At 35.2% G+C, this 24,189-nt stretch overlaps 1 protein-coding gene across 1 annotated transcript in view; it reads left to right on the top strand.

Annotated features, from left to right (window-relative positions):
- LOC110093577 (long chain acyl-CoA synthetase 4) overlaps positions 1-24,189 on the top strand; it is a 55,773-nt gene that overhangs the window by 1,282 nt on the left and 30,302 nt on the right. The window contains exons 2-11 of the mRNA XM_020818509.2: positions 650-713; positions 852-941; positions 1,490-1,546; positions 1,788-1,836; positions 2,107-2,183; positions 2,817-2,856; positions 2,939-3,033; positions 16,996-17,163; positions 17,319-17,429; positions 17,497-17,584. Coding sequence (XP_020674168.1) covers positions 650-713; positions 852-941; positions 1,490-1,546; positions 1,788-1,836; positions 2,107-2,183; positions 2,817-2,856; positions 2,939-3,033; positions 16,996-17,163; positions 17,319-17,429; positions 17,497-17,584 — 839 coding nt within the window. The remainder of the gene's footprint in view (positions 1-649; positions 714-851; positions 942-1,489; positions 1,547-1,787; positions 1,837-2,106; positions 2,184-2,816; positions 2,857-2,938; positions 3,034-16,995; positions 17,164-17,318; positions 17,430-17,496; positions 17,585-24,189) is intronic.

Raw genomic sequence — 24,189 nt, 5'->3', positions numbered from 1 at the left:
TATTGATTTTGATCCTTGTCATTTAAGGTAGAAAAGAGCCTTGTTTTGATTAATTTCTGAAGTTTTGAGCTAGATGGAAGAATCACTCATTTTGATGGAAGATATGGCTGAGCATCATGTTGGTTCTTGCTGTGGTTTTACGAGTCTATATAAATAAATCCTGATAATTAAATGTTTGATAATGAAAGAAAAGGTTAAATTTCAAAATAGTCTCGTGACTATTTGTATATGATCATTTTAATCTCGGAGTATAACTTTGCTCTCCAATTTAGTTTCTCAACTATACAAAAATGATCCAAAATGATCCCTTTGGGACTAAATTGAGATCAATTTTGTAAAGTTGAGGGACTCAAGTGGGATCAATTTTATATCACAATTACAACATGAGGTATTATTTTGGATCAATTAGTACAGTTGAGGGATTAAATTAGGGTAAAGTGATACTTTGGAACTAAATTGGCCATACACAACTAATCTGGGGATTATTTTGAGATTTTAATATATTAAAAGAACATTGATTTATTGTAACATGTACTATAGAAAAGAACATTCTTTTGATTGGCGTCTAAAGAGTAGAGCTAGATGATAAAATTGCTCGGTGTTTTAAAAGATTTTGATATGGTTAATGATTATTCATGATGTGTTGTAGCATGTCTGTGGAGAGAAATCCCGATAACCGAATGCTTGGGCGTCGGAAGATTGTGAATGGAAAGGTTCGTTCCACTTATCTTCTTGTTTTGGAGCTATTTTAAGTGTCTTTTTTTTTTACTTAAGCTTGTTGCTTGTTTTGGTCTGCTGACTAATGATTTATGGTAAGTAAGGCGATAAGTTTTCTTTGCCTTTCCTTGCAGGCTGGTGAATTTATTTGGTTAACCTATAAACAAGTATATGACCTTGTGCTCAAAGTTGGTGGATCTCTTCGAAGCTGTGGGGTTACCAAGGTGAATTTTTTCTTACTGCACCAGGCTCATCACCTTTTCCTCAGTGAGAATGAGCTAATATTGCCGTTCAGCAACCCTGCAAAAGTTTCTTACAAAATCAGAATATGTACACTTTTAAATGTTTAGCAAAGCAAATAAATGAAGTGTAAAGAATAATATGGGATATGAAGGATTGCACTTGTAGATATGCCAAATATAGCTTGTAATTATAACAATGTTGGAGGACTGGAATGAAATGAAAAGTTGCGATTTCCTTTGTCCTCTGAAAATCAGCATCAAATTTCTGCTATTTTATTGTGAACATGTTTAACCTGATAGGGGTTAGGTTGTTACCTTCTTGTTTCATTTTTTTTTATTTCTATCTCTTTTTAGTCCAAATAGCATTTCTACCATAACCAATTTCTGTGGCCTGAAGAGCATTCTTTCTTCTTGTCACCTGTTTTTCCTGATTTAGTATTCTTAAGGAAATTAATTTGTTGTCTTTTTTACCTTTTTTTTTTTGCAAATTTTGAAGCTCAAAGCTGGATTTAAGATGCCTTTTCTTTCAGGGAGGTCGTTGTGGCATATATGGTGCCAATTGTCCTGAATGGATCATCAGCATGGAGGTATCCTTCTTCCTTTCCATATCTATTTTTGTTCATGCAGCCATTGCTTCTCCTATGTTTTGTTAGGCTTTAAACTTGTTCAAAGTTTATTACTTATTTTCTATTAGTTCCATTTGCTTTTGCCAGCATGTCTAAATTTTGCTTCTTTCACCTTTATGATCAACTTGTGGAAAGTTATTCCGAATTGATGTGATTTTGCCATTTGATAATTTTTCTAATGCTTGATTTATTGACTTCGCAGGCTTGCAATGCTCATGGGATATACTGTGTTCCTTTATATGATACCCTTGGTATGTAGTTTTGTTATCTTGCTAGAATTGCGGTAACATGCAAATTCATCGCATGTGGATTATTATATTCAAAGATGAATTGCTGAAATTATTTTTCTCTCCTAATTCTAGCTGATGGTATGGATCTTTTGATGTTATGTTTAGAGCTCTAACCTTTAGTAGATTGGGATCTATGAAGTATTATTACATACTTTGTTTCCACTTGTATGATTATTTTTTATGATTCACGCTGAATTGAATTCAAATGTTTGTTCTTTTTTTCTTCTTTAGGTGCTGGTGCCGTTGAATTTATTATATGTCATGCGGAGGTTGAGATTGTATTTGTTGAAGAGAAAAAGATTGGGGAGGTCTGATACCAAATAGTTTCTTTGCAAATTGATTAGATATGGCTAATAATTACATAATTTGAGTGAACGTACTATTTTCTTTTCTTTTTTTCGTATTAATATTTGTACATCCTTAGATGTTTGATTTTTGGATATTAATGTATGAAATTTACAAGCTTATGAGGTTATTCATTTTCCCTTGATAAAGGTTCTTCATATGAAAAAGTTGATTTTAATCTAGTAGCTTTTGAAGTCAAAATCAACACAAGCTTGACCATGCCATATTTTATTTATTCATGATTATTCCATTGCCTTTTCCTCTTTTCTTTCTTAGAAAAAACCAATATGAAGACCTGTAAAATTTCTGTCACTTGTTTGTGTTGCGGTTAATGTAAATGCAGCATTTAGAGGGTGTATCAGGTTGGGCTTCCGTACTAATAAAAGTTTCCCTTCATCCTACATTAAATGTTAAAATACTAAGGGTTTTGTATTATGTCTTATGCTAAATTTCCAACTTCATGTTTTCTGCTAAATCTGCACTCTTGTAAGTTATTAGAACTAGGCACATGATATTACATTAGTGTCTCTTTGTAATAAGTATTTGCAAAATATTGCCATTTAACCTTATTAATTCTTTCATCCTAACAACTACAGGTGCTTAAAACGTTTCCTAGTTCGACCAAATATTTGAAAAGTGAGTGGCAACCATTTCTTCCACTTCAAAAGTATATTCCTGAGAATACCGGATGTTATATTTGAATTTCAATCTTGTACAGAAATTGTAAGTTTTGGGAATGTCACTCCTGATCAAAGAGAAGCAGTCGAAAGTTTTGATTTGGCAATACATTCTTGGGATGAATTTTTGACTCTGGTAAGTTGGCTGGTTAATTGTAAAATTTTGTCATCATATATTATTTATTCAAATTCTTGTTCATGTATAAATTTAGGTTCTCAAATAGGATATAATATAGGCGCAGACCCTAAATTTATCAACATGAAATGCAGATTCGTATTATAATTATAATTCATCTAGAGCATCCAATACATCTTCCGAAGCATATTCATGAACTACAGTTTTTTTGGTAAGGTCATATTTAATTATGCATGATTGTGTGTTGATATATGCTTTGCAGGCTTACATGAGATGATAATGATTTTTCCTTAGGGTCATTAGGCACATGTAGTTGTCTTACTAGAATAATATTATTATTTCTCAATGTCCAAGTATTTTTGTAAGGCCTCATATAATGTCTTTTCAGTGCTGTAGCTTAATTCATCCCTAACATCTTGCCTAAAGCCTTTAATTAAATTATTATGACCACTTCATACTATAGAAACCAATAATATTTAGCTATAAGACTTTTAAACCATGTATAATATTTAAAAACACTATAATCACTTTGTTTGCCATCTTTATATTTATCATATAATTGGTCCTTATTTACTGAATGATAGATATGTTTCCTAAAGTTTATGTTTCATGTTTGCCCATTTAAATTTAGTAGTTATGGCTTGCTAAAATAGTTGAACATTTTTCATTAGTGTTGATTTAATTCTTTGGGTATCAGATAAAGTATGATGTTCAAGCAAAATTTTCAAACTATCAATTCAATTTAAAAATTATATAAGATTAAATCTCCCATCAAATGTACGAATATAATTTTAAGCTTCATTACTCACGTTAGGACCATAGCCTACCTGATTTTATTTATATTTGCATATTTTGTTCCTGGTTGATTAACGTTGTTATTTTTCCCCAATTCTAATTAAATATTTTGTCAAATCTTAAGCTTATATATCAATTTAATGTGGGATGTCTATGATTCCTAATGTTATAAAGTGATGCAGTCAAGAAATACCAAAAATACGCAAAGCTATTGGTTAAAAGCTTCCAATTAAACTAATTACTTGTCTAGTTTTTATGCAATAAAAACATACACAAGCAAAATTAACGCAAAATCAATCAGAACTTATGAATATTTTTTTTTTTGGGAAAAACCCCACGGAAGGGGCTTACGCGTTAAAATAGATAAAAAATACACGTCCTTAAAGACTCCAAAGCTCACTAAAATACAATAATTGAAATAAAACCTAAGAGCTTCGGGATCCATCTAAATATAAAACCAAGAAAAAGCAAAAGGAAGACCATCTCAAACAGAAACTAACAATGAAGGAGACAGTAGAAAACACCATTAGCCCAGCAGTCAACCATTACATCCAGAGCAAAAGTGCAATCCAAATCCGAAGACCAACCTGCACAAAACAAAAGGAAAGAAATTATACCAAAAGAAGAGATGAAAACCCCACCAACCATATAAAAGAATACTTCCAAAGCAGTAGTCATCAAACCAAACACAAAAAGCTATTTTTTGAATCAATGTTTAAAATTGTGTATTCGGGTATTGAGGCGTTTTTCATTTGTGAGGCGAGGTGTAAGCCTCGAGGCGTTTTGAGGCGTAAGCGTCAAAATCAAAAGATTGCATAACATAAAATGATAAATTTTTTATATACTAATGAGTAAATAATATAAAACATAAAAAAACATAAGATATTAAGTGAAATCAAAATATCCCAATAACAAGACAACATGAAATATAGTTCAACTCAAAATTCTATCTTTCTCAAATCCCAGTATTCTTTTCATTAACATATAATTCAAATTTCCAAAAATAAATAGCAATGACATATCATATAAGAACTCGTAAGTCATCAACACTTTCATCACTAAGGGGTTCTTCATTTGAATCATCATTATGATGAACTGCTCTCCCCTTCCTCCTCTCCTATAGAGTCCAATGTCGGGCATTTACTTCAAGATTTATATAAGTTTTAATATATATATAGCGTGAGGCGTAAGCCTCATGCCAGTGAGGCAAGGCGGGCCTCAACCAAGTTGAGGTGCAAGCCTCATAAAAAAAATTTGAGGCGTAAGCATCGAGGCGTTTTTTACTGGAATTGCGCAAAGGCGGGCCTCAAGGCGAGCCTCATATTGCGCAATTTTAAACCATGTTTTGGATTTCCTCTTTCTTTGTTTACCCACCCGAACGATAGTATCTCGCATACCTCCATCCTGTTCAAACACTTCCTCTTCATCATCTTCAGAAGGAGAAGATGAAGAGCCTTCAAGCTGGAGAAGATGAAGAGCCTTCAAGCCAATCAATTTGATCCTTAATATTTTTGTAAAACCCCTCCGAAGCTAATTTTTTTTTTAGTGCTGTTAGTCCGGACGAACTGAAGAAAATTGTGAAGAATCTGTCAATTTTGTCTGGACGAATCTGTAAGGGTCTGGACGAACCGTCGGGACGAACCGAACAGAGAGCATCGTCCAGGGATGAAATAAATTGGAATTTATTTTCGTCTGTACGATCCGTGTCCAGAGGAGTTCGTCCCGGGACGATCTGGGCATCGTCCTGGACGATCCTGCTTGATAAGTATCCGATTTGAGATATTTGAGATATTTTTGAAGAAAGAGAAGGCAGGAGAGAGAAAGAGAAGGAAATAGAAGGGAAAGCTTGATTTCGGAGGCCGCGGAGCGCTTTTCGTCCGACGACGCAGTTGGAAGATTTGTTTGTCTCGCAGTAAGGACTCCTAATCCTATTTTTGATTTCGAAGATTTCGAGTTTTGATAATTCTGTGCCCAGTTTTGTGTTTCCGTTACCGAAAAATGCGCATAATTTTGTATTGACGAAAGTTTTACCGCACAACTTTTGATATGTTTCTGATATGATATTTCTGCACGATTTGAGTATTTTCTGTAAAGTTTCTACCGGTTATTTTGAGTTCTGTGCGACTTTTATCGAATAGAAAATTATCTGGTTGTTGAAAAATGTTGCTTCAGTACGATAAAAGTCTTATATTGTTATTTTCCATGTCTGTGGTAATTTGGTAAATTTCTGAATTTGTGATTTCTATGTACATTCCGTGTACTGTCGTTATGCCGCCGATTTCTTGTACGACTTCTGATTTTCTGAATTGATGATTTGAATGATTGAATATGCATACAAATGTGAAAATATGATTGAATTTATTACTGTTATACTACTGAAAGACAAGTGAAGACTGGTTGAACCGTTGGTTGGAGATTGACTTGACCTGTACAAGATGGTGGGCCGACGGGCTTTCTTTTAAAAATGGTTTGGTGTTATCCTCTATTGATCATTGATATAACGATTGGGAGTCATAAAGAGATTATTATGCCGACGGGCGGCCGACGGGCGGCCGACGGGCAAAGAGTGACGACTCTTATTGAGCCAACGGATATATGAATATATGGATATTTCTAAAACAGCAGAATGGATATACAACGATACATCGACTTGAAAAACGTCTTAATAGCCAGTGATTGTACTTGTTCAGTAAGACTATTGTATTGAATTGCATGTGTACGGTATTGACCTATTGATCTCATTATGGTTTCATGGATTTATTGATATCGACGGATTTGTATTGAAATTTATTTATTGATGGATTTACGGATTTACTGTTACTGTACGATTTCATTGATATTCGCATTATGTCACCAAGCATTGATACTGATACTGATATGGATATCGATATTGCATTGACTTATTGTTACTATGGACATGGATACTATTGATTCATTGATACTATCGCTTCATTGATACACCGTATTGAACTGCTGCATGTGATTCATTGATCAATATGGAATAGGTTTTACTGTATTGATTTGATTTCAACCGTTCTTGTGATGTATTGGTTTGATTGTTTTATATGATTTCATACCGATTGATATTATTGACCAGAGGTAATTGATTTGATTGATTATATTGATATGATATTGATTTAACGGTTATTATCAAGACGATGATTTTCCTCCATTGATTTGATTGGATTCTTACGAGATTTATCGTATGTACTGATTCATGGAGCTTTATGGACTTCTTCCTACTGTTTATCGATTCATGGAGCTTTATGGACTTCTTCCTACTGTTTATCGATTCTTTTACCGATGATTGTGGATTGTATCGATCATGCATTGATTACTGATTTTTCGTATCTGCTGCATAGATTCACTGATAATGTGCAACTGATTGTTATGGATTTGATGGACTGACATGCATATTGTTTCAGTACCGTACTTTGATTTCAGTTATAGGCTTTGGTGACCTGCTGGGCTTTTTGAAGCTCATTATATGTGGTTAATAATTTCAGGTCAGAGCAAGGGAGCAAGAAGTGATGGTTGATCAAGACTGTCGACGAATCCTTTCACTATGGATGCCTGGGACGTCACAATTGGTATCAGAGCAAGTGTAGTGAAAGGATTTGATTGATAGTTTAGAAGAATGGATAGTTTCAAGTGCATCATTTACATAGTAAATTACATATGATTGAATGAACTGTATGACCGCATGATTTCCGACAAGTTTAAATTTCGATTCTGATTTGATTTGATTTTGATTTGAGTTTTGATTGGACGGATTTGTTTTATATCGATTTTGCATTCGATCCCTTAAGGGAAATATCGGGACGACATTTTTCTTAAGGTGGGTAGATTGTAAAACCCCTCTGAAGCTGTTTTTTTTTAGTGTTATTAGTCCGGACGAACTGACTTTAGTCCTGGACGAACTGAAGAAAATTGTGAAGAATCTGTCAATTTCGTCTGGACGAACCTGTAAGGGTCGGGACGAATCGTCGGGACGAACCGAACAGAGAGCATCATCCAGAGACGAAATAAATTGGAATTAATTTTTGTCTGTACAATCCATGTCCAGAGGAGTTCGTCCCGGGACGATCTGGGCATCGTCCTGGACGATCCTGCTTGATAAGTATCCGATTTGAGATATTTTGAGATATTTTTGAAGAAAGAGAAGGGAAAGCTTGATTTCGGAGGCCGCGGAGCGCTTTTCGTCCTACGACGCAGTTGAAAGATTTGTTTGTCTCGCAGTAAGGACTCCGAATCCTATTTCTGATTTCGAAGATTTCGAGTTTTGATAATTCTGTGCCCAGTTTTGTGTTTCCGTTACCGAAAAATGCTCATAATTTTGTATTGACGAAAGTTTTATCGCACAATTTTTGATATGTTTCTGATATGATATTTCTGCACGATTTGAGTATTTTCTGTAAAGTTTCTACCAGTTATTTTGAGTTCTGTGCGACTTTTATCGAATAGAAAATTATCTGGTTGTTGAAAAATATTGCTTCAGTACGATAAAAGTCTTATATTGTTGTTTTCCATGATCTGTGGTAATTTGGTAAATTTTTGAATTTGTGATTTCTGTGTACATTCCATGTACTGTCGTTATGCTGCTGATTTCTCGTACGACTTCTGATTTTCTGAATTGATGATTTGAATGATTGAATATGCATACGAATGTGAAAATATGATTGAATCTATTTTTGTTATACTACTGAAAGACAAGTGAAGACTGGTTGAACCGTTGGTTGGAGATTGACTTGAACTGTACAGGATGGTGGGCCGACGGGCTTTCCTTTAAAAAAGATTTGGTGTTATCCTCTATTGATCATTGATATAACGATTGGGAGTCATAAGGAGATTATTATGCCGACGGGTGGCCGACGGGCAAAGAGTGACGACTCTTATTGAGTCAACGGATATATGGATATATGGATATTTCTACAACAGCACAATGGCTATACAACGATACATCGACTTGAAAAACGCCTTAATATCCAGTGATTGTACTTGTTCAGTAAGACTACTGTATTGAATTGCATGTGTACGGTATTGACCTATTGATCTCATTATGAATTCATGGATTTATTGATATCGATGGATTTGTATTGAAATTTATTTATTGATGGATTTACGGATTTACTGTTACTGTACGATTTCATTGATATTCGCATTATGTCACTAAGCATTGATACTGATACTGATATGGATATCGATATTGTATTGACTTATTGTTACTATGGACATGGATACTTTCGATTCATTGATATTGATTCATTGATACTATCGCTTCATTGATACACCGTATTGAACTGCTGCATGTGATTCATTGATCAATATGGAATAGGTTTTACTGTATTGATTTGATTTCAACCGTTTTTGCGATGTATTGGTTTGATTGTTTTATATGATTTCATACCGATTGATATTATTGACCAGAGGTAATTGATTTGATTGATTATATTGATACGATATTGATTTAACGGTTATTGTCGAGACGATGATTTTCCTCTATTGATTTGATTGTATTATTACGAGATTTATCGTATGTACTGATTCATGGAGCTTTATGGACTTCTTCCTACTGTTTATCGATTCATGGATTTTTATGGACTTCTTCCTACTGTTTATCGATTCTTTTACTGATGATTGTGGATTGTATTGATCATGCATTGATTACTAATTTTTCGTATCTGCTGCATAGATTCACTGATCATGTGCAACTGATTGTTATGGATTTGATGGACTGACATGCATATTGTTTCAGTACCGTGCTTTGATTTCAGTTATAGGCTTTGGTGACCTGCTGGGCTTTTTGAAGCTCATTATATGTGGTTAACAATTTCAGGTCAGAGCAAGGGAGAAAGAAGTGATGGTTGATCAAGACTGTCGACGAATCCTTTCACTATGGGTGCCTGGGGTGTCACAATTTTCCCCCGAGCTGACTCGCACATGGGCATACAAGATGTTAGCAGAAAGTAAAACAATTGGAACATCAACAAGTTGTTCATTCACTCCCAATCCCCCAGAGGAGGCCGACACAACTAGATTAGCAGACGTCATAGGAGAAGCAACAGAATGATCCAACTCATTAGAATCAATGTTCATCACCCCCATATTAATAACACAAAGTTCATTATCACCCACATTCATCAACTTATTACCAAAAACACCTTGAGCCACATTAAATTCATTCGAAGAAGGATCAACAGCCACAACACCATGAGACACATTACATTCACACGAAGAAGACTGATGTACAACGAACTTGCAAAGATGAATTATTTTAAGGAATTTGCACACTTAATACTCCTAGAACAAATAATTATATCTTAATGGTGAATTTAAACGACGCAATAAAACACAAAGAGCGGAAAGACAAGCTTAGGCTAAACCACATGCATAGAAGTTAAGATAAAAAATAGCCAACTTAATCTACGTTGCATGCATGAGTGGTTTCAACAAGAAATCCCTACACTAGCAATAAGACTAGTCACTACAAGAAGATCCCTCACTCAACTTATCTAGTTAAGAGGGTTTAGCGGAGAGAGTGACGAGAATCTTCTTGAATCATTTATAAACCACAATTGAAAAGTGACTAAGAGATTTAATGATTTGGGGAAGAGTTTACCCAAATAATCAGAGAATACGAAGCTTCCGGTTTGATCACCAAGGCACTGGATGAAGAGTAATCAGCAACGTCAAGGCTTGGACACATTTAGGAAGGTGATCATTGATTTCTTGGACAGCATGGCAGTGGAATATGGCCACCAAACTGATTGGACAGCAACTGGAGACGTGTAGGCAGCAGCAAGTGTTGGTTGAGAAACCCTTTTGGCCTGCAGAATACTTCCAACAGCAGTCCGAACAGCAACTAAGGAGACGGGACAACAGATTGTCCCGTCTGAGGAGTCTTAGGCAGCAATACGGGCCTACTGGGGAAGTAGAGCAGCAGGATTATGCTGCTGTAATTCCAGGCAACATCCAAGAATCCCCTACAGGGAAGAGACATACGGGGAGGGGAGGCTTGGTAAGGGGACGGCTAGGTCTGCAGGGAAACGAAGTATTTCCTTCCCAGAACTCTCCGACAGGGCTGATTGGAATAAGTCAAATCCAATATGAATTGATTGGGTTCAAATTAAGGAGTTGATTGGGAGGTCATTATGGGAAAGAAATAAAGAAAAGTAGGAGGGGATTGGGAGAAAAATTTAGAAATCTAAATTTGATCACTAAATTAGGTGGGATTGGGGAGGAATTAGGGAGGGGCCGGTGGTTTATGAGGGATTAGGGGAAGAGTAATTGAGGAGCAATTAATGCAATAGGAGAGAGATAAGCCCAATGAAGCGGGCCGGCTAAATAGAGAGATGGAATGGGGGAATTATGGTTAATTAAGTGGGTCCCACACATTATTCAAAGCATTAAAGAAAATATAAATTAAATATCAGATTTTATTTCAAAGAGGGGTTTCCAAAATTAAGTTATAGTATTTGGAAAACTTTTGAATTTCAAATTTGAATTGAAATTCAGTTAAGTAACTTTCCTAATTTCTTGGACTTAATTTAGGAAAGCCATTAATGCCTCTTTGAAATTTGAATTTCAAATGCTTAGGCTTGGGGGAAAGGTGGGCCGGTGGGTGGAGGGTTGGAGGCCGACGGCTAGATGGCCGGTCGGCGGGTGGGGGAAATATTCAGCGGCTTGGGCGGCCCAAGGAGGCCGGCGGCAAAGGTGGGAGGGGCTCAGTTTTGGGGAGCAGAGGGATTTGGGGTTGGAGGGAGGCCGGCGGAAGAAGGTTTAGGGGAGGGGATTCGACACAAGAAAAATAAAAGAAAAGAAAAAATTGAAGAACCGCAAACCTTGGAATCCACCAAGATTGACGGGTATTGCGTTTACCCTCCTCGGGTCTCTCCTCTCATGAACTCACCAAGAGATCAAACAAGTAACATCAAAATTTTCATTAACAATTCATCATCCAAAAATACAAAACAACTAGTCTATAAATAGGCCTCATGAAAAGAAAAAAAATAAAAGACTAAAATGCCCTTCGGGCTACAACACTACATGACCACCCGTAAGGGTATAAAGGGAAAAACAACAATATAAAATAAACTAGTACAGAAAACATATAAATAAATAACTCAAGATCATAGCCTTTGATCTCCGATGTCCTCATCAAAGACTCAACATCCACTACTCCGATTATGTCGAGGACCAACGATTCATTTCCAACTAAAGAGGATTCAATGCCAAAATCAACATGAGCGACAGAAGGAACAAACCTATCCCGACTGCAAGGGTAAAGCCTTCTCATGAAAAATAACATCAACTATGGGGTTCTCATCTGAAGCAATATGGATTGCAATAGCAACATTTTTATCACCCCCATCCAAATCAAAACCAACCACGTTAGGCACAGGAATATTAGCTAAAGGAGGATTAACACCTTCAGTAGCGATTGCCTCTTTAACAGAAGGAGAAACACCCAAATTCGGATATTGGGTCAGACAACAATTCTGAGGACCCAAAGATTTACAATGAAAGCAATTCAAATAAAATTCATCCATTTCAACCGATGGAGCATAACCACAAGTCTCCGACCTAAGCCAAACTTGAGAAGTATACTATTTCGTAACATCTAATTCCACTAATATGCGTGCCGTAGAGGGTTTCGAGCAATTAACAGCCGTATTATCCGTTCGTAAAGGTCTACCAAACAGCGACCCAAAACCATGCAGAATCCGGGGGGAGAAAAGATAAGTACGCAGACATGGAAAAGAATCCCAAATAGGGACAATGAGAGATTTCACATTAATGTCAAAATGTGGGGTCTATTTGAAAAGCTTCATGAAGTAGTTGCACACGAAATATGAGCGATGAGAGAAAACCCTACAATAATCTAAGTCATACCTGTTAACGGCGAATGGCGCATCATGGCGCAAAGATTCATTTGGATCCATGGCGCATAGCGCACGGCGCGACGCACGCTATTTTGAACATGGCGTAAGCTATATAAAAATTATAAAATAATAAGCATGAATATGCAATATTATTAAAAATGAAAGACAAGCTATCATAATAATAAAAGACTTCATAATCCTCTTCATCACCTTCGGTACCGCTACTTCATAATCCTATAAGTACTGAATTTAACATTTTATAATCACCTAAAAGAAAACGAATTTAGATTTTAGATAAAAGAAACATAATATTGTCCAAGAAACATAATATGGGGGCTGCCGGGGGGTCCAAGGGGGCGCTGCCTCCTGGCGGGGTTTCCACCTGATTGTACCGAGTGGTACAAAGCATGTAACTAGTGGTACCGAGCGGTATAAAAAATATTCATAAGTATACCAAAATTTAAAAACAATTTGGCGCGCTATTTTGCGCCGTGCGCAATGCGCCATGGCTCACATGTGGCACAAATAGCGCGCGTTATTTTAAACACATGCGCCTCGCCATGAACATGGCGCCGTAGGTGCGTCGCGCCGTGCCGTGCGCCATGGCGCGCGCTATTTTGCGCCATTGACAGCTATGATCTAAGTCATTAACAAGCTTAATCAACACATTTTTAGGATTCAGTAAAGTAACCAAAAAATCTCCAACAAGCTTTTAGGTTAAATTTTTTTTTTTCAAATTAAGTCAAGCGGTGGGCGATGGCTGGGAAATTTTTTGACTAAAGCAAACTCGAAAGGCAAAACAAGAGATGTAATTTTCTCATCAGAGATAAACAAACCCGACAAACCATGGTGAAAAGAAACTTTAAGCGGGGGAAAATCCGGTGAAGCCGACTCACCGGATAAAACATCTCTAAAAGATCTAGATTTAACTTTACCATCCAAGAAATTGGGGTCTATTAACCGATTCCTAGCCATAGGAAGGGAAACGGAAGAAAAAACCAGCTAAGATTAGGGAAGAAAGGTTACCCAACAGCAGCAGCATACAGAGGCGGAAGGCCCAACAACCATAGTGAAAAAAAGGGACCACTTGCGGCTTTGATTTGAGTGAATGGAGGTGCCTAGGTCAAGCGAATCGGGCTAGGTATTGACGAAGGCGGACGCTAGACGCTACGCTCGATAGGGGCTGGATGTCGGGAGGGAGCATTTTGACGAGACTACTCTGATCAGAACTTATGAATATGAAAGAATAACATAGTAAAAGTTACCAAATAAAGAAATCCATGCCTTATGGAGGTTATTTTCCTCCAAATTTTGTTGTCATATTTGTGTCACAAGTTTTAAGAAATCAAAATCTTTTATTATGCAAATATGCAATTGAATATCTAATTTCTTGCCTCAAGTTTGTATTTATAATAATCTATGATGCACGGACACGGACACGTCGACACGGACACGACACGACATAGACATGGCATTTTTTAAAAATATAGGACACGGTGCGGCGTGGACACGACATAATAATTTTTTAATATAATATATAGAAATTAAGGTCACATTATATTAAAAATGACAAGAAATAATAAATCAATTTCATGATAACTTGTTTAGCTTATAATATAAAGATGTTTAGTACAAAATGTCTAGTACAACTACAAAAATATAAGCAAAAAATCATTTAGTACAACATGAAGGTCCAACTACTCAATAGAGGGAATGGTAGAATTAGATTCAGAGGTTGATCTTTGGCCTTCAATATCATCATCATTGAATATCTTTGCTTCCAACTCTGGTTCATCTAGAGAAAGATTTGCAACATCCAATAATCTCATATCATCAAGACACTCGAACCCATCTCCAACAACATCCCACATTTTGTTATCACATGTCATATAAAGTGGGATTTTCCTTGATAGAAGACGAAGATTTGTATGCACATAAACTAAATCTTCAGCTCGTTGTGCAGTTATTTTATTCCTCTTCATTGATTGAATAAATGAGTATGTGCTCCAATTTCTCTCACAACAAGAAGATGATGATACTTGAAGTTCTGCTTATTTTTAAAGTTCGTAAGTTAGTTGTATGGAAAGATATCGAGCGGTACCGAGCATGTACCGAGCGGTACCGAGCATGTACCGAGCGGTACCGAGCATGTACCTAGCGGTACCGAGCATGTACTGAGCGGTACCGAGCTTGTACCTAGCAGTATCGAGCATATACTGAGCGGTACCGAGCATGTACATTAGTTTTATTTTGGTAAGTTTCAAAAAACAACAATTAATATTTCAGGCGTCGAGAGTCAGGCGTCGATGCCATTTAGCAATCACCGAGAGAGGAGATGAAAATATCTTCACTGCCAAAAAGAAATGAAAATGAGAATAATCGATGATTGGGAATTAAATGCGGACGTTGATTTGGTGTTATGGATAGGAAATAAGAAATTTAGTTTAAATCCCACAAAATACAATAAATTATATTTAAAAAATTCATAAAATATTTAAGATATGCGTGTCGGACACGCGTGTCCAATTTCCATTTAATATTTTTTAATCGGACACATTTTCGGCGTGTCCGACACGTGTCGGAGGAGTGTCAGACGAGTGTCGTGTCGGACACGGTGTCGGACACTGCAAGCCTCTTTGAGGAGAAGTGTCGGTGCATCATAGATAATAATTCAACCTCCGTTAGTTGGTAGTGGGTGACACCTAATTCCAGTGGTAGGAGCCTTGGAAGTTGTTTCCAAGGTCTTGGGTTCTAAACCCCATCTTGTGAACTTTGGGTTGGAAAAAAGGTAAGCTTCCTTAGTAGCTCATGGATTTCTCAAATTCAGTGAGATTATGTAATACCATATCGTGAAATTATAGTTGAAGCCATAGAAAACCACCATAGCAAGGTTTCCATAATCAGTGTCACTAAAACCTACCAACAGAAGATCATATAGATAGACATGAAGCAGTACTAGTGATCATGAAATTTGTGCATACTAGTTTGATAATCAAATAACGATTCCATCTCTAAGTATACCTAAACCATGTGAAGCATAGGATTAGCCTAGGATTTAGTGCCTAAATGTAGGAACCCATGAATTTTTAAACCCAACTACAACAATAACTTCAAGCTTTTATTCCACTATGTGGGATCGGCTACATGAATCCTTTTTCTCTATTGTGTCATATTAAGAGTCAAATTCTCATTAAATCTAATAAAAAAAATATCATTTCTAATACTTTCTAACCTAGTCTTTTTAAGTCTACATCTACTTTTCTTAACATTGGTTAGATCTAATTCATCTACTCTCATAACCAAGTCATTTGAAGGTCAACATTTTATGAGACCAAATCATCTAAGGCGACTCTCTAATCTTATCTGCGATTGGAGCTACTCCAACCTTTTTCCGTATATACTCGTTTCACATTTTGTTTCTAAGTGTAAAGCTATTAACCCAGAGATGCAAAATTGTCAAATCAATGATCTAGGTGAACTAAGAATACAGAAATTGTACCAGTCTAAATTACCAAATCAGACTAGGTATCCATAATCAATGCTACTAAAAACTTCCAGCAGAAGATCATACAAATAGACATGAAACGCTACCAATGAGATCATGAAATTGGCAGCTACAAGTTTGGTAATTAAATAACGATTCCATAAAGAACCACAATAGCAAGGTTTCCATAATCAATGTCACTAAAAATTGCCAGCAAAAGATCATACATATAGACATGAAGCAATACCTATAGAGAACATGAAATTTGGCTACAAGTTTGATAATCAAATAATGATTACATATCCAAGTATAATTAAATCGCATAAAGCATAAGACTGGCCTAGGGTTTAGCGGCTAAGCAGAGGAGCCAATGAACCTATAGGCCTAGAGATGCAAAATGGTAAAATCAATTAAGTAGCTGAGCCAATAAATCTAGATACTGTATCAAACTAAATAACTAAGTCGTACTAGGGTATCATAACATTAGAGAACACAATCGATTCTCCTAGACAACATTATTATCGCAGGCAAGAGAAAAATGTGAAATCAGAAAACCACAGAAGAAAACTATGTAATGCTGAAACTTAAAACTAAAAGGTATCTAAGATCATTTATTGGCTTGACGTTTTTCGAGATTGTAAACTTGTAGAACTGCATTACTAAAATTGTGTTTTTTTCAACACTTAGCGTCTAAATTTGCGAATAAATGGAATTGAGAACAAATATGTTGTATGTGTACCTGATATCAAACTTAATGCCTGTTTGCGATCTTTTAATTACTCAATGCGTACATTACTGTAGGGGGATAATCAGCTCTTTGATCTTCCGATAAACCAAAAAACAGATATTAGCACCATAATGTATACTAGTGGAACAACTGGAGATCCTAAAGGTGTTTTGATTTCGAATGAAAGCATCATAACACTTGTTGCTGGTGTAGTTCTGCTGCTCCAATCTGCGAATGAAGAGGTAAATAATATGTTCTGGAATTGCTACTACCAGATATTATTTTAAAATTTCTCCGGGCTCAATTGTCCAAATGGCAAGTTTCATTTTTTGGTTCTTTTTTCTGCCTCATGAATTTTGAAATTTGAAATTTTTAGATGTTCTTTTAAAATTTTCAGCTCCGTGATGACGATGTTTACTTGTCCTATCTACCTTTGGCACATATTTTTGATCGGGTAGTTGAAGAGATGTTCATATTTACTGGGGCTTCCATTGGCTTTTGGCAAGGGGTAAGCCATTCTGTAGCAAAACGTTTGGTCTGAGTAGACGTTAACTAATTGTGCTTTTTGTTTTCAGGATGTTAAACTTTTAGTGGAAGACATAGCGATGCTAAAACCTACTATATTTTGTGCTGTTCCACGTGTACTTGATCGAATTTATAACGGTACTTTATCATTTTAAAATTTTATGCAATCTTACCGTGTTTTCTACTTAAATTAATGTTGGATAAAATGGTTTTGGTATAATTTTGAATGATATAAATTTTATATCTATGAGATGATAAACAAAAGGGTAATATGGCTACAAGGTGGACAAAAAATTACCTAAATTAGGGCTCAAATAGTTGGGATGAGACCACTTATAAAATGCAATTAGATATGCATCAACCAAGATAACATGCACTGGTATATGCATGATATGATCCGGACGTTACCGCTTATGGTACACTTTTCTGTTCTTCTAATTGCTAAGATTGAATAAATGACATTGTTTTGTTTCTCTTTTTAGAAGGGAAAAAAATGAACTCAAGTAGAACTGTAGCTGAACTGTAGCTTTATCGTAAAAACCTTAGTTAGAAATTGAAATTCTTATGTAACTGACACGTTTAAAGAGTTGATTATGTATTTGAGATGATTTGGTTGTTATTTATTAAGATTCTAACATTTTGAAAAATGACTTGAACTTCTAAAAATTTGACTCATTATTGAATTTTGAATGCTGCTAGGAAAACGTCATTATGAAGTGCAAAATTTGAATATCTTTTCTTTGTGATCATCACCATCATCAACTTATCAACTCATATCGATTGGGTGTCTTAAAACTTCCTTTGTAACATATTACCTGATTGTGCGAGGAACGAATGGAATCATCTTGTGCGATGGTAACTGAGAAAAACTATTAATTTGTAAAATGATCTTGGGGCTTCAGCTCTAAGCTTCACCAATTATCATGCCGCTGAATAAGAAACACATGGTGGTGCTAGTAGTTACAGAATAAAGCCGACTTAATTAATTTGTTTTGAAGTGCGACATAATACAAAAAGGTTTGAGATAATTTTTATCTCCAGCTCAAAATTTTGGTGATCAACATTAAATAAAGGCAGCTTGAACTTAAAACCCAACACAAAATTCTTTTATGATCTGAGGCACTTTCTTACTTTATGCTTGATATAATCTCATGCCTAAGCTCAGTCACAACTTTTAAGAAATCAAAATCTTTTATTATGCAATTGAATATCTAATTTCTTGCCTAAGCTCAGTCATTGGTCATAATTTGGCTTGGGTTTCGAGATTAGACTTTGAATCACAGTTGGAAAATCCTCTTCAAGAGCCATGTTATCTTCATATTTTGCCTCATCGGCCTGTTAATACTTCATCTATCAATCATCATCTTAAGAATACTTTCTTGAAATTTTAAGGTCAATCTCGAGAAAAAATTAAGACTCAAGTTTAAGTACATCATAACATTCGGGCTCGATGCAGAGATGATGGAGTGGACTATTATTGTTTTGAAAGTAACACCTATGTTGCACTGATACATCTATTTATGAAGGCGTGTTATATCCGATACACGGACACGCCTCCGATACACAGATACACCTCCGATATGGCACCGATACGTGTTGGATACGCTTTGTCGCATCCAATTAAAATATTATTTAATTTCAAAAAAGACACGCGTATCTGATACGCTGTCCGTTGAAAAACAAAAAAAAAACTAGAAAAAAGACCCGTCGTATTTACTTCTGTGGCTGCGAGCGAGGTTCTTTCATTTCCTAGATGGATTTGAGTCTCTTGATGATATGGAAATATTATAAATTGCTAATCTTGAATTAGAAGCTATGATATTTATTGAAGATGATATAGAAGTTCAAAGACAAACCACTGAAGAAGCTAATCATATCATTCCTTCTATTGAATAGTTGAAACTTCTTGTGCTAGACAATTTATGTTTATGCTTTTGTTGTTGTACTGGACATTTAATGCGTACTTTTATTTTGATATTATAAGCTACAAGGCTACAAATGATGTTACTTTCATTTTTTTATATAATTTCAAATATTATGCTTTGATTGCTTTCTTAATTTTTTTGTATGATTTATAAGTTGTAATGCCATGTTCGCGCCTTACCCGTATTTTGTATTTTTAAGAATTAACTGTTCCGTATCCGTATCGTGTCGTATCCATGTTGCCGTATCCGTATCGGTGCAACATAGGGTAACACTTAAGCATGGAGTGGACTATTGTTGTTTTGAAAGGTAACACTTAAGCATGAAGTGTGAACAACAAGTTTTTAGATAGAAGTTAGATGTTTGTTGGTCATTTGTTGAGACTTGGGAAAATATCAGTTTTTTGGACTACGAATGTGTATTTATTGATGATAAGAATATGCATAATAATATAAAGCATAGGATTCATTTGTTTAAGCTCGGAAAATGATCAATAGCATATCATATGACTATTTTGAACAAGGATATTTATTGTGGCAATTATATATATATATATATATTTATTGTGGCAATTATATATATATATATATATATAAAGTGTCAAAAAAGAGATATTTTAGAAGGAGAATTTAGAGGTGTAGAAAAGAGTCACTATTGAGAGGCAATATTCACGGAAGTGAGAGGAAACTTCTTCCACTTTTTTTTTTAATTGCCTAGTTCTTTAATAAAAACAATAGTATTCTTGAATTAAAAACATTACCTACTCGATATGGTAGTTGGATCTCTTTTTAATGTATAGGCAGTGGGTTCAGATTGAATTTGTATGAAGATATTTACATTAAATTTACTTTCAATAACAATAGTTATTAAGCTATTGAATTTGTGCATTAAAGTCATAAAATTCAAATCAGGTGATAAGCTAATGATTTGTTTAATTTCTAAAAAGTTTTCCTTAAGAAAATTACTGCTAGGAAAACAAAATTATATTATGTCATATAGCATGTTGATGAATGTTTATAAGTTGTAAATAATTTTTTTTTGATTATTTATTTATTTGATTTAACTTTATATCATGGATCATCAAAGAATTCCTTGGATTATGTTTTTTTTTTAAAATCTCATCCTTCATAATTCACATCAAGTAAATCATAGTATCATACACACGACTCTACGGTTTTCATAGTATCATATACACGACTATTTTTTTTTTAAACTTGAGTAGATTGATGTAGGATTCATATCTATTCCTTTTGTTATGGGTATTCAATGATTATGACTTCTAGGCTCCTGCTCCATGTGGTTACCTTTGCTATAGGATTAAGGTTCTCCACTGAATCACTAATTGTAATTGTTAGTCATGGGATTTCTATGCCTCTCTTCTGTTGACCTCAATAATAGTGTCGGGATCAAGTCGACCGCGCACGGTGAATTTTGAAAGAGAAAGAGCTCGAAGTCGCATGAAATTTACCTGATGCGTGTCGATCAAAAACCAAAATTGCCAAAATAGCTGGACAGAGCCAATGTGACAAGAGCAGTGGAAACAATTAAGATTGACACTCATTGATTAGGGTCGTCGATCGACAAAAATTAAATGGTGCGTGCGGATGAAAGCACGATTAATCTAAATAATTATTTACTATTATAAAATTTTTACTTTTAAATAATTACTTTAAGTACTTGTGACCACTTTTCTTAGTAGGTGGGGAAATTCGTAGGCATGATATACATTACCTGTGATTGCTTTTTTTAGCAGGCGGAAAAATTTATTTGCATGAAAAATTTTAAGTACTCGTGACCATTTTTCTTAGTAAGCGAAGAAACTTGCTATTATATATATATATATATATATACTAAGTAAGCTATTATATATATATATATATATATATATACTAAGTACCCATGACCTTTTTTATTAGCAGGCGGGGAAATGTTATACTTTATAAACAGGTACTTAAAGATCTATGATTGTCTTTCTTGGCAGGCAATGAATGAAATTTCGACCATAATGTTACCCAACACCTACCGTGACTACCTTTCTTGGCAGGTTGGAAGGCTTAGTACCCTAATGTAGCCCTCTACGAGGGACGATACCGTGGTGTTATCGAAATTTATAAAAAAACTACATGACTTAGAAGAAATTTATTAAAAATTAAAATATATTTAAGCTCATAAGTCAACAAACTTAAAAATGCACGACATACTTGGTTCCAAACACTATAAATGAATGAAAATTAAAGCATAATAGAAAAGAACTTGCAGTGAACTTGTAGGAGAACTAGTTGTTCACCAATTTGTAAAAGTTTCCCTCCCTTTGCTCCTAGCTAGTGCACATGCAAACCCCTTGCAAGATAGGCTTTGTGAATAAAAATGTGCAAAGGAATAAATTAGGGCCGGGTTTCCTATTTAAAACCCAAAAATTTATCCCTTTGTGTGACCTGCTGAGCCAAATTCTAAATACAGAATGACAAGGGAAAGGTCACAGGTGCACAGTTGCCCTAGGTAGCGTGCATACCACCTATTCAAGTCAGGAGACTCGTACGTTCCCCATGAATGTGTCGTACACCCCATGAACATTTGCCTTTGAAAAATAAAATAAATAGGACACTTTACATGTCACAAATTGTACGACCTTTAATTAAAGTGTGCACGACGTGCAAAAATTATTGAAAGAGGGTGTTTCTTACAAGCCCCTATTGTATAATCTACATACAAATGCGCTATATATATACATAAAGTGGCATGTATGTATACCGCCAATCATATGAGTGTACTGTATAACATACACACATATTGCTAATAATGCAAGCCATCTTATATATATGCTAATGATTATGCCATTATGCAAGTGCATCGAGATTCATGCGGGTGCCTCAAACAAACGCACTAAACAAAATGTACAAGTGCACTACACAATTATATCATACACCATGCACGTGTATTAAGTACACATATCGTTGATCACGCAAACATGTAATCGAATTGTGTAAGTGCTCCATGAAAGTATATCACACATTCAAATGCATCACTCACATTTACCACTAAACATACAAATACATTATGTGTGCATGCTACGATACTTGCAAAAACATCATAAACCATGCAACATATAGATGTAGCAGACATACACGCCAGAGAATATGCAAATGAATTATGCGTGCATCATAAAGTGATGTGCAAATGCATCATCATGCAAATCATATATAGCATATTATGCATAACGTAACTCATACAAAAAGTGTTCATCATCTTGCAAATGCATTATACAAAATGCACTCGAAAGCATATTACAACATGGGACCCGACAAGCGTGACATATACATGATGTCTAAGTATGCTACGGGAATCAAAAAAATAATGAATGAAATTTCAAATGTACAAAGTACATTATATAAGTATGCTAACATATACACGCATATCATTTAAAATAAAATTAAAGATATTGCATGGGCCCTGATGAGTGTGATATTTGTACACACATGACGTCTGAGGATGTTGCACATGTCAAAAGTGAACTTAGTTCAAGTTTGTTCTTCTTCTTTGAATGGACAAGAGTTGGCATGATTTGAAACACCGAATAAATACATGGTCGTAGCTCTGACTGGAGTGTTTGTTTTAATATGTTCATATCAGGCATTCAAGATTTATTAATAAAAAGGTTCACTGCTAAAAGCATAAACTCTCATAACCGACACTCGTTCAAATTAACCAAAGTATTTAATTTTATACATTCATATTAGACCTTTAAGGCCTCTTATAAAAAAAATTCATATATTCAAATGAATACCTTTAGTTCTGATATCTATATGATAACTAAAAAAATTGTTGAACTTGATCCTCTATTTACAATCAAACAGAGCTAACTAGATTTAATTAATAAAATGATAGTACCAATAAAACCTCGATGAGCTATCATGCAAATCTCAATCATAATGGTGCACACAAATTTCAAAGAAATGCCCCCAAATCTCAAAGTTAATTATTCGGGGCTTAAGTTTAAAAAAAATTCAAATTCATTTCTCTTCAAATATTCAAAGTATCGAATTGAAATTAATCACATAATAACTTAAAGCAAAAATTTATTCACCCTCCGTAATAATTTGTCGAGATGAATAAATCTGAAAATCATTTTAGCTCACAAAGAGCAAATGTTTAGTCGAGAATATTACTATGATTCATTCGCAAACCATGTCCTGCCATTAAGGACGTGACACATGTCCTATAACCGGCAGTTTCATCGTCAAATAGCACCACAGGTAAACGATTATGACCGGGGTCGTCTGATCAGGTGGTTTTGCTGCCAAATGGTACCACTAAATTATGGTCACAGTCAGAGCCTGCATGTTCCCCAATAGCTGTAAACCTTGAGTAATGAATCAATATGATATAATTGATAGTACATAAAGCCCTTTGTTAGCTAAGGTGGGCTCAAATCTATCACCTTAGGCAAACATTTACTCCAAGTCTACAAGGTACCCATCGACAAACCAACTCATGGCTGTCGACAAGGATCCTTCTGTCAGGTTTGGTCGACTACCTCCTTTGACTATGTAGACTAGGGACCATGATGGCACTGGACGATAGAATCATAGGATCTTGATTGGCTTCATCATCATTCCTCCCACCATCCGCTTTAAGTGTGCGGTGATAAATTTAAACTTTTAATATGTACTTTTGTTGCTACTTTATGCTGGATATTACGTATCAATTCAAGGAATAATCTTAATTAAAAGTTCTCTCTCATTGTTAGGAAAGGGTAATTAACTATAGGGGCTTGCGCCTATAGGAAACCATAACTTAGATCATAAAGTCCTTGCAAAATG

This window comes from Dendrobium catenatum, unplaced genomic scaffold (genome assembly GCF_001605985.2).
Source record: "Dendrobium catenatum unplaced genomic scaffold, ASM160598v2 fragScaff_scaffold_333, whole genome shotgun sequence".
NCBI classification, from domain to species: Eukaryota; Viridiplantae; Streptophyta; class Magnoliopsida; order Asparagales; family Orchidaceae; genus Dendrobium; species Dendrobium catenatum.
This window is presented reverse-complemented; position numbering and strand designations above follow the sequence as displayed.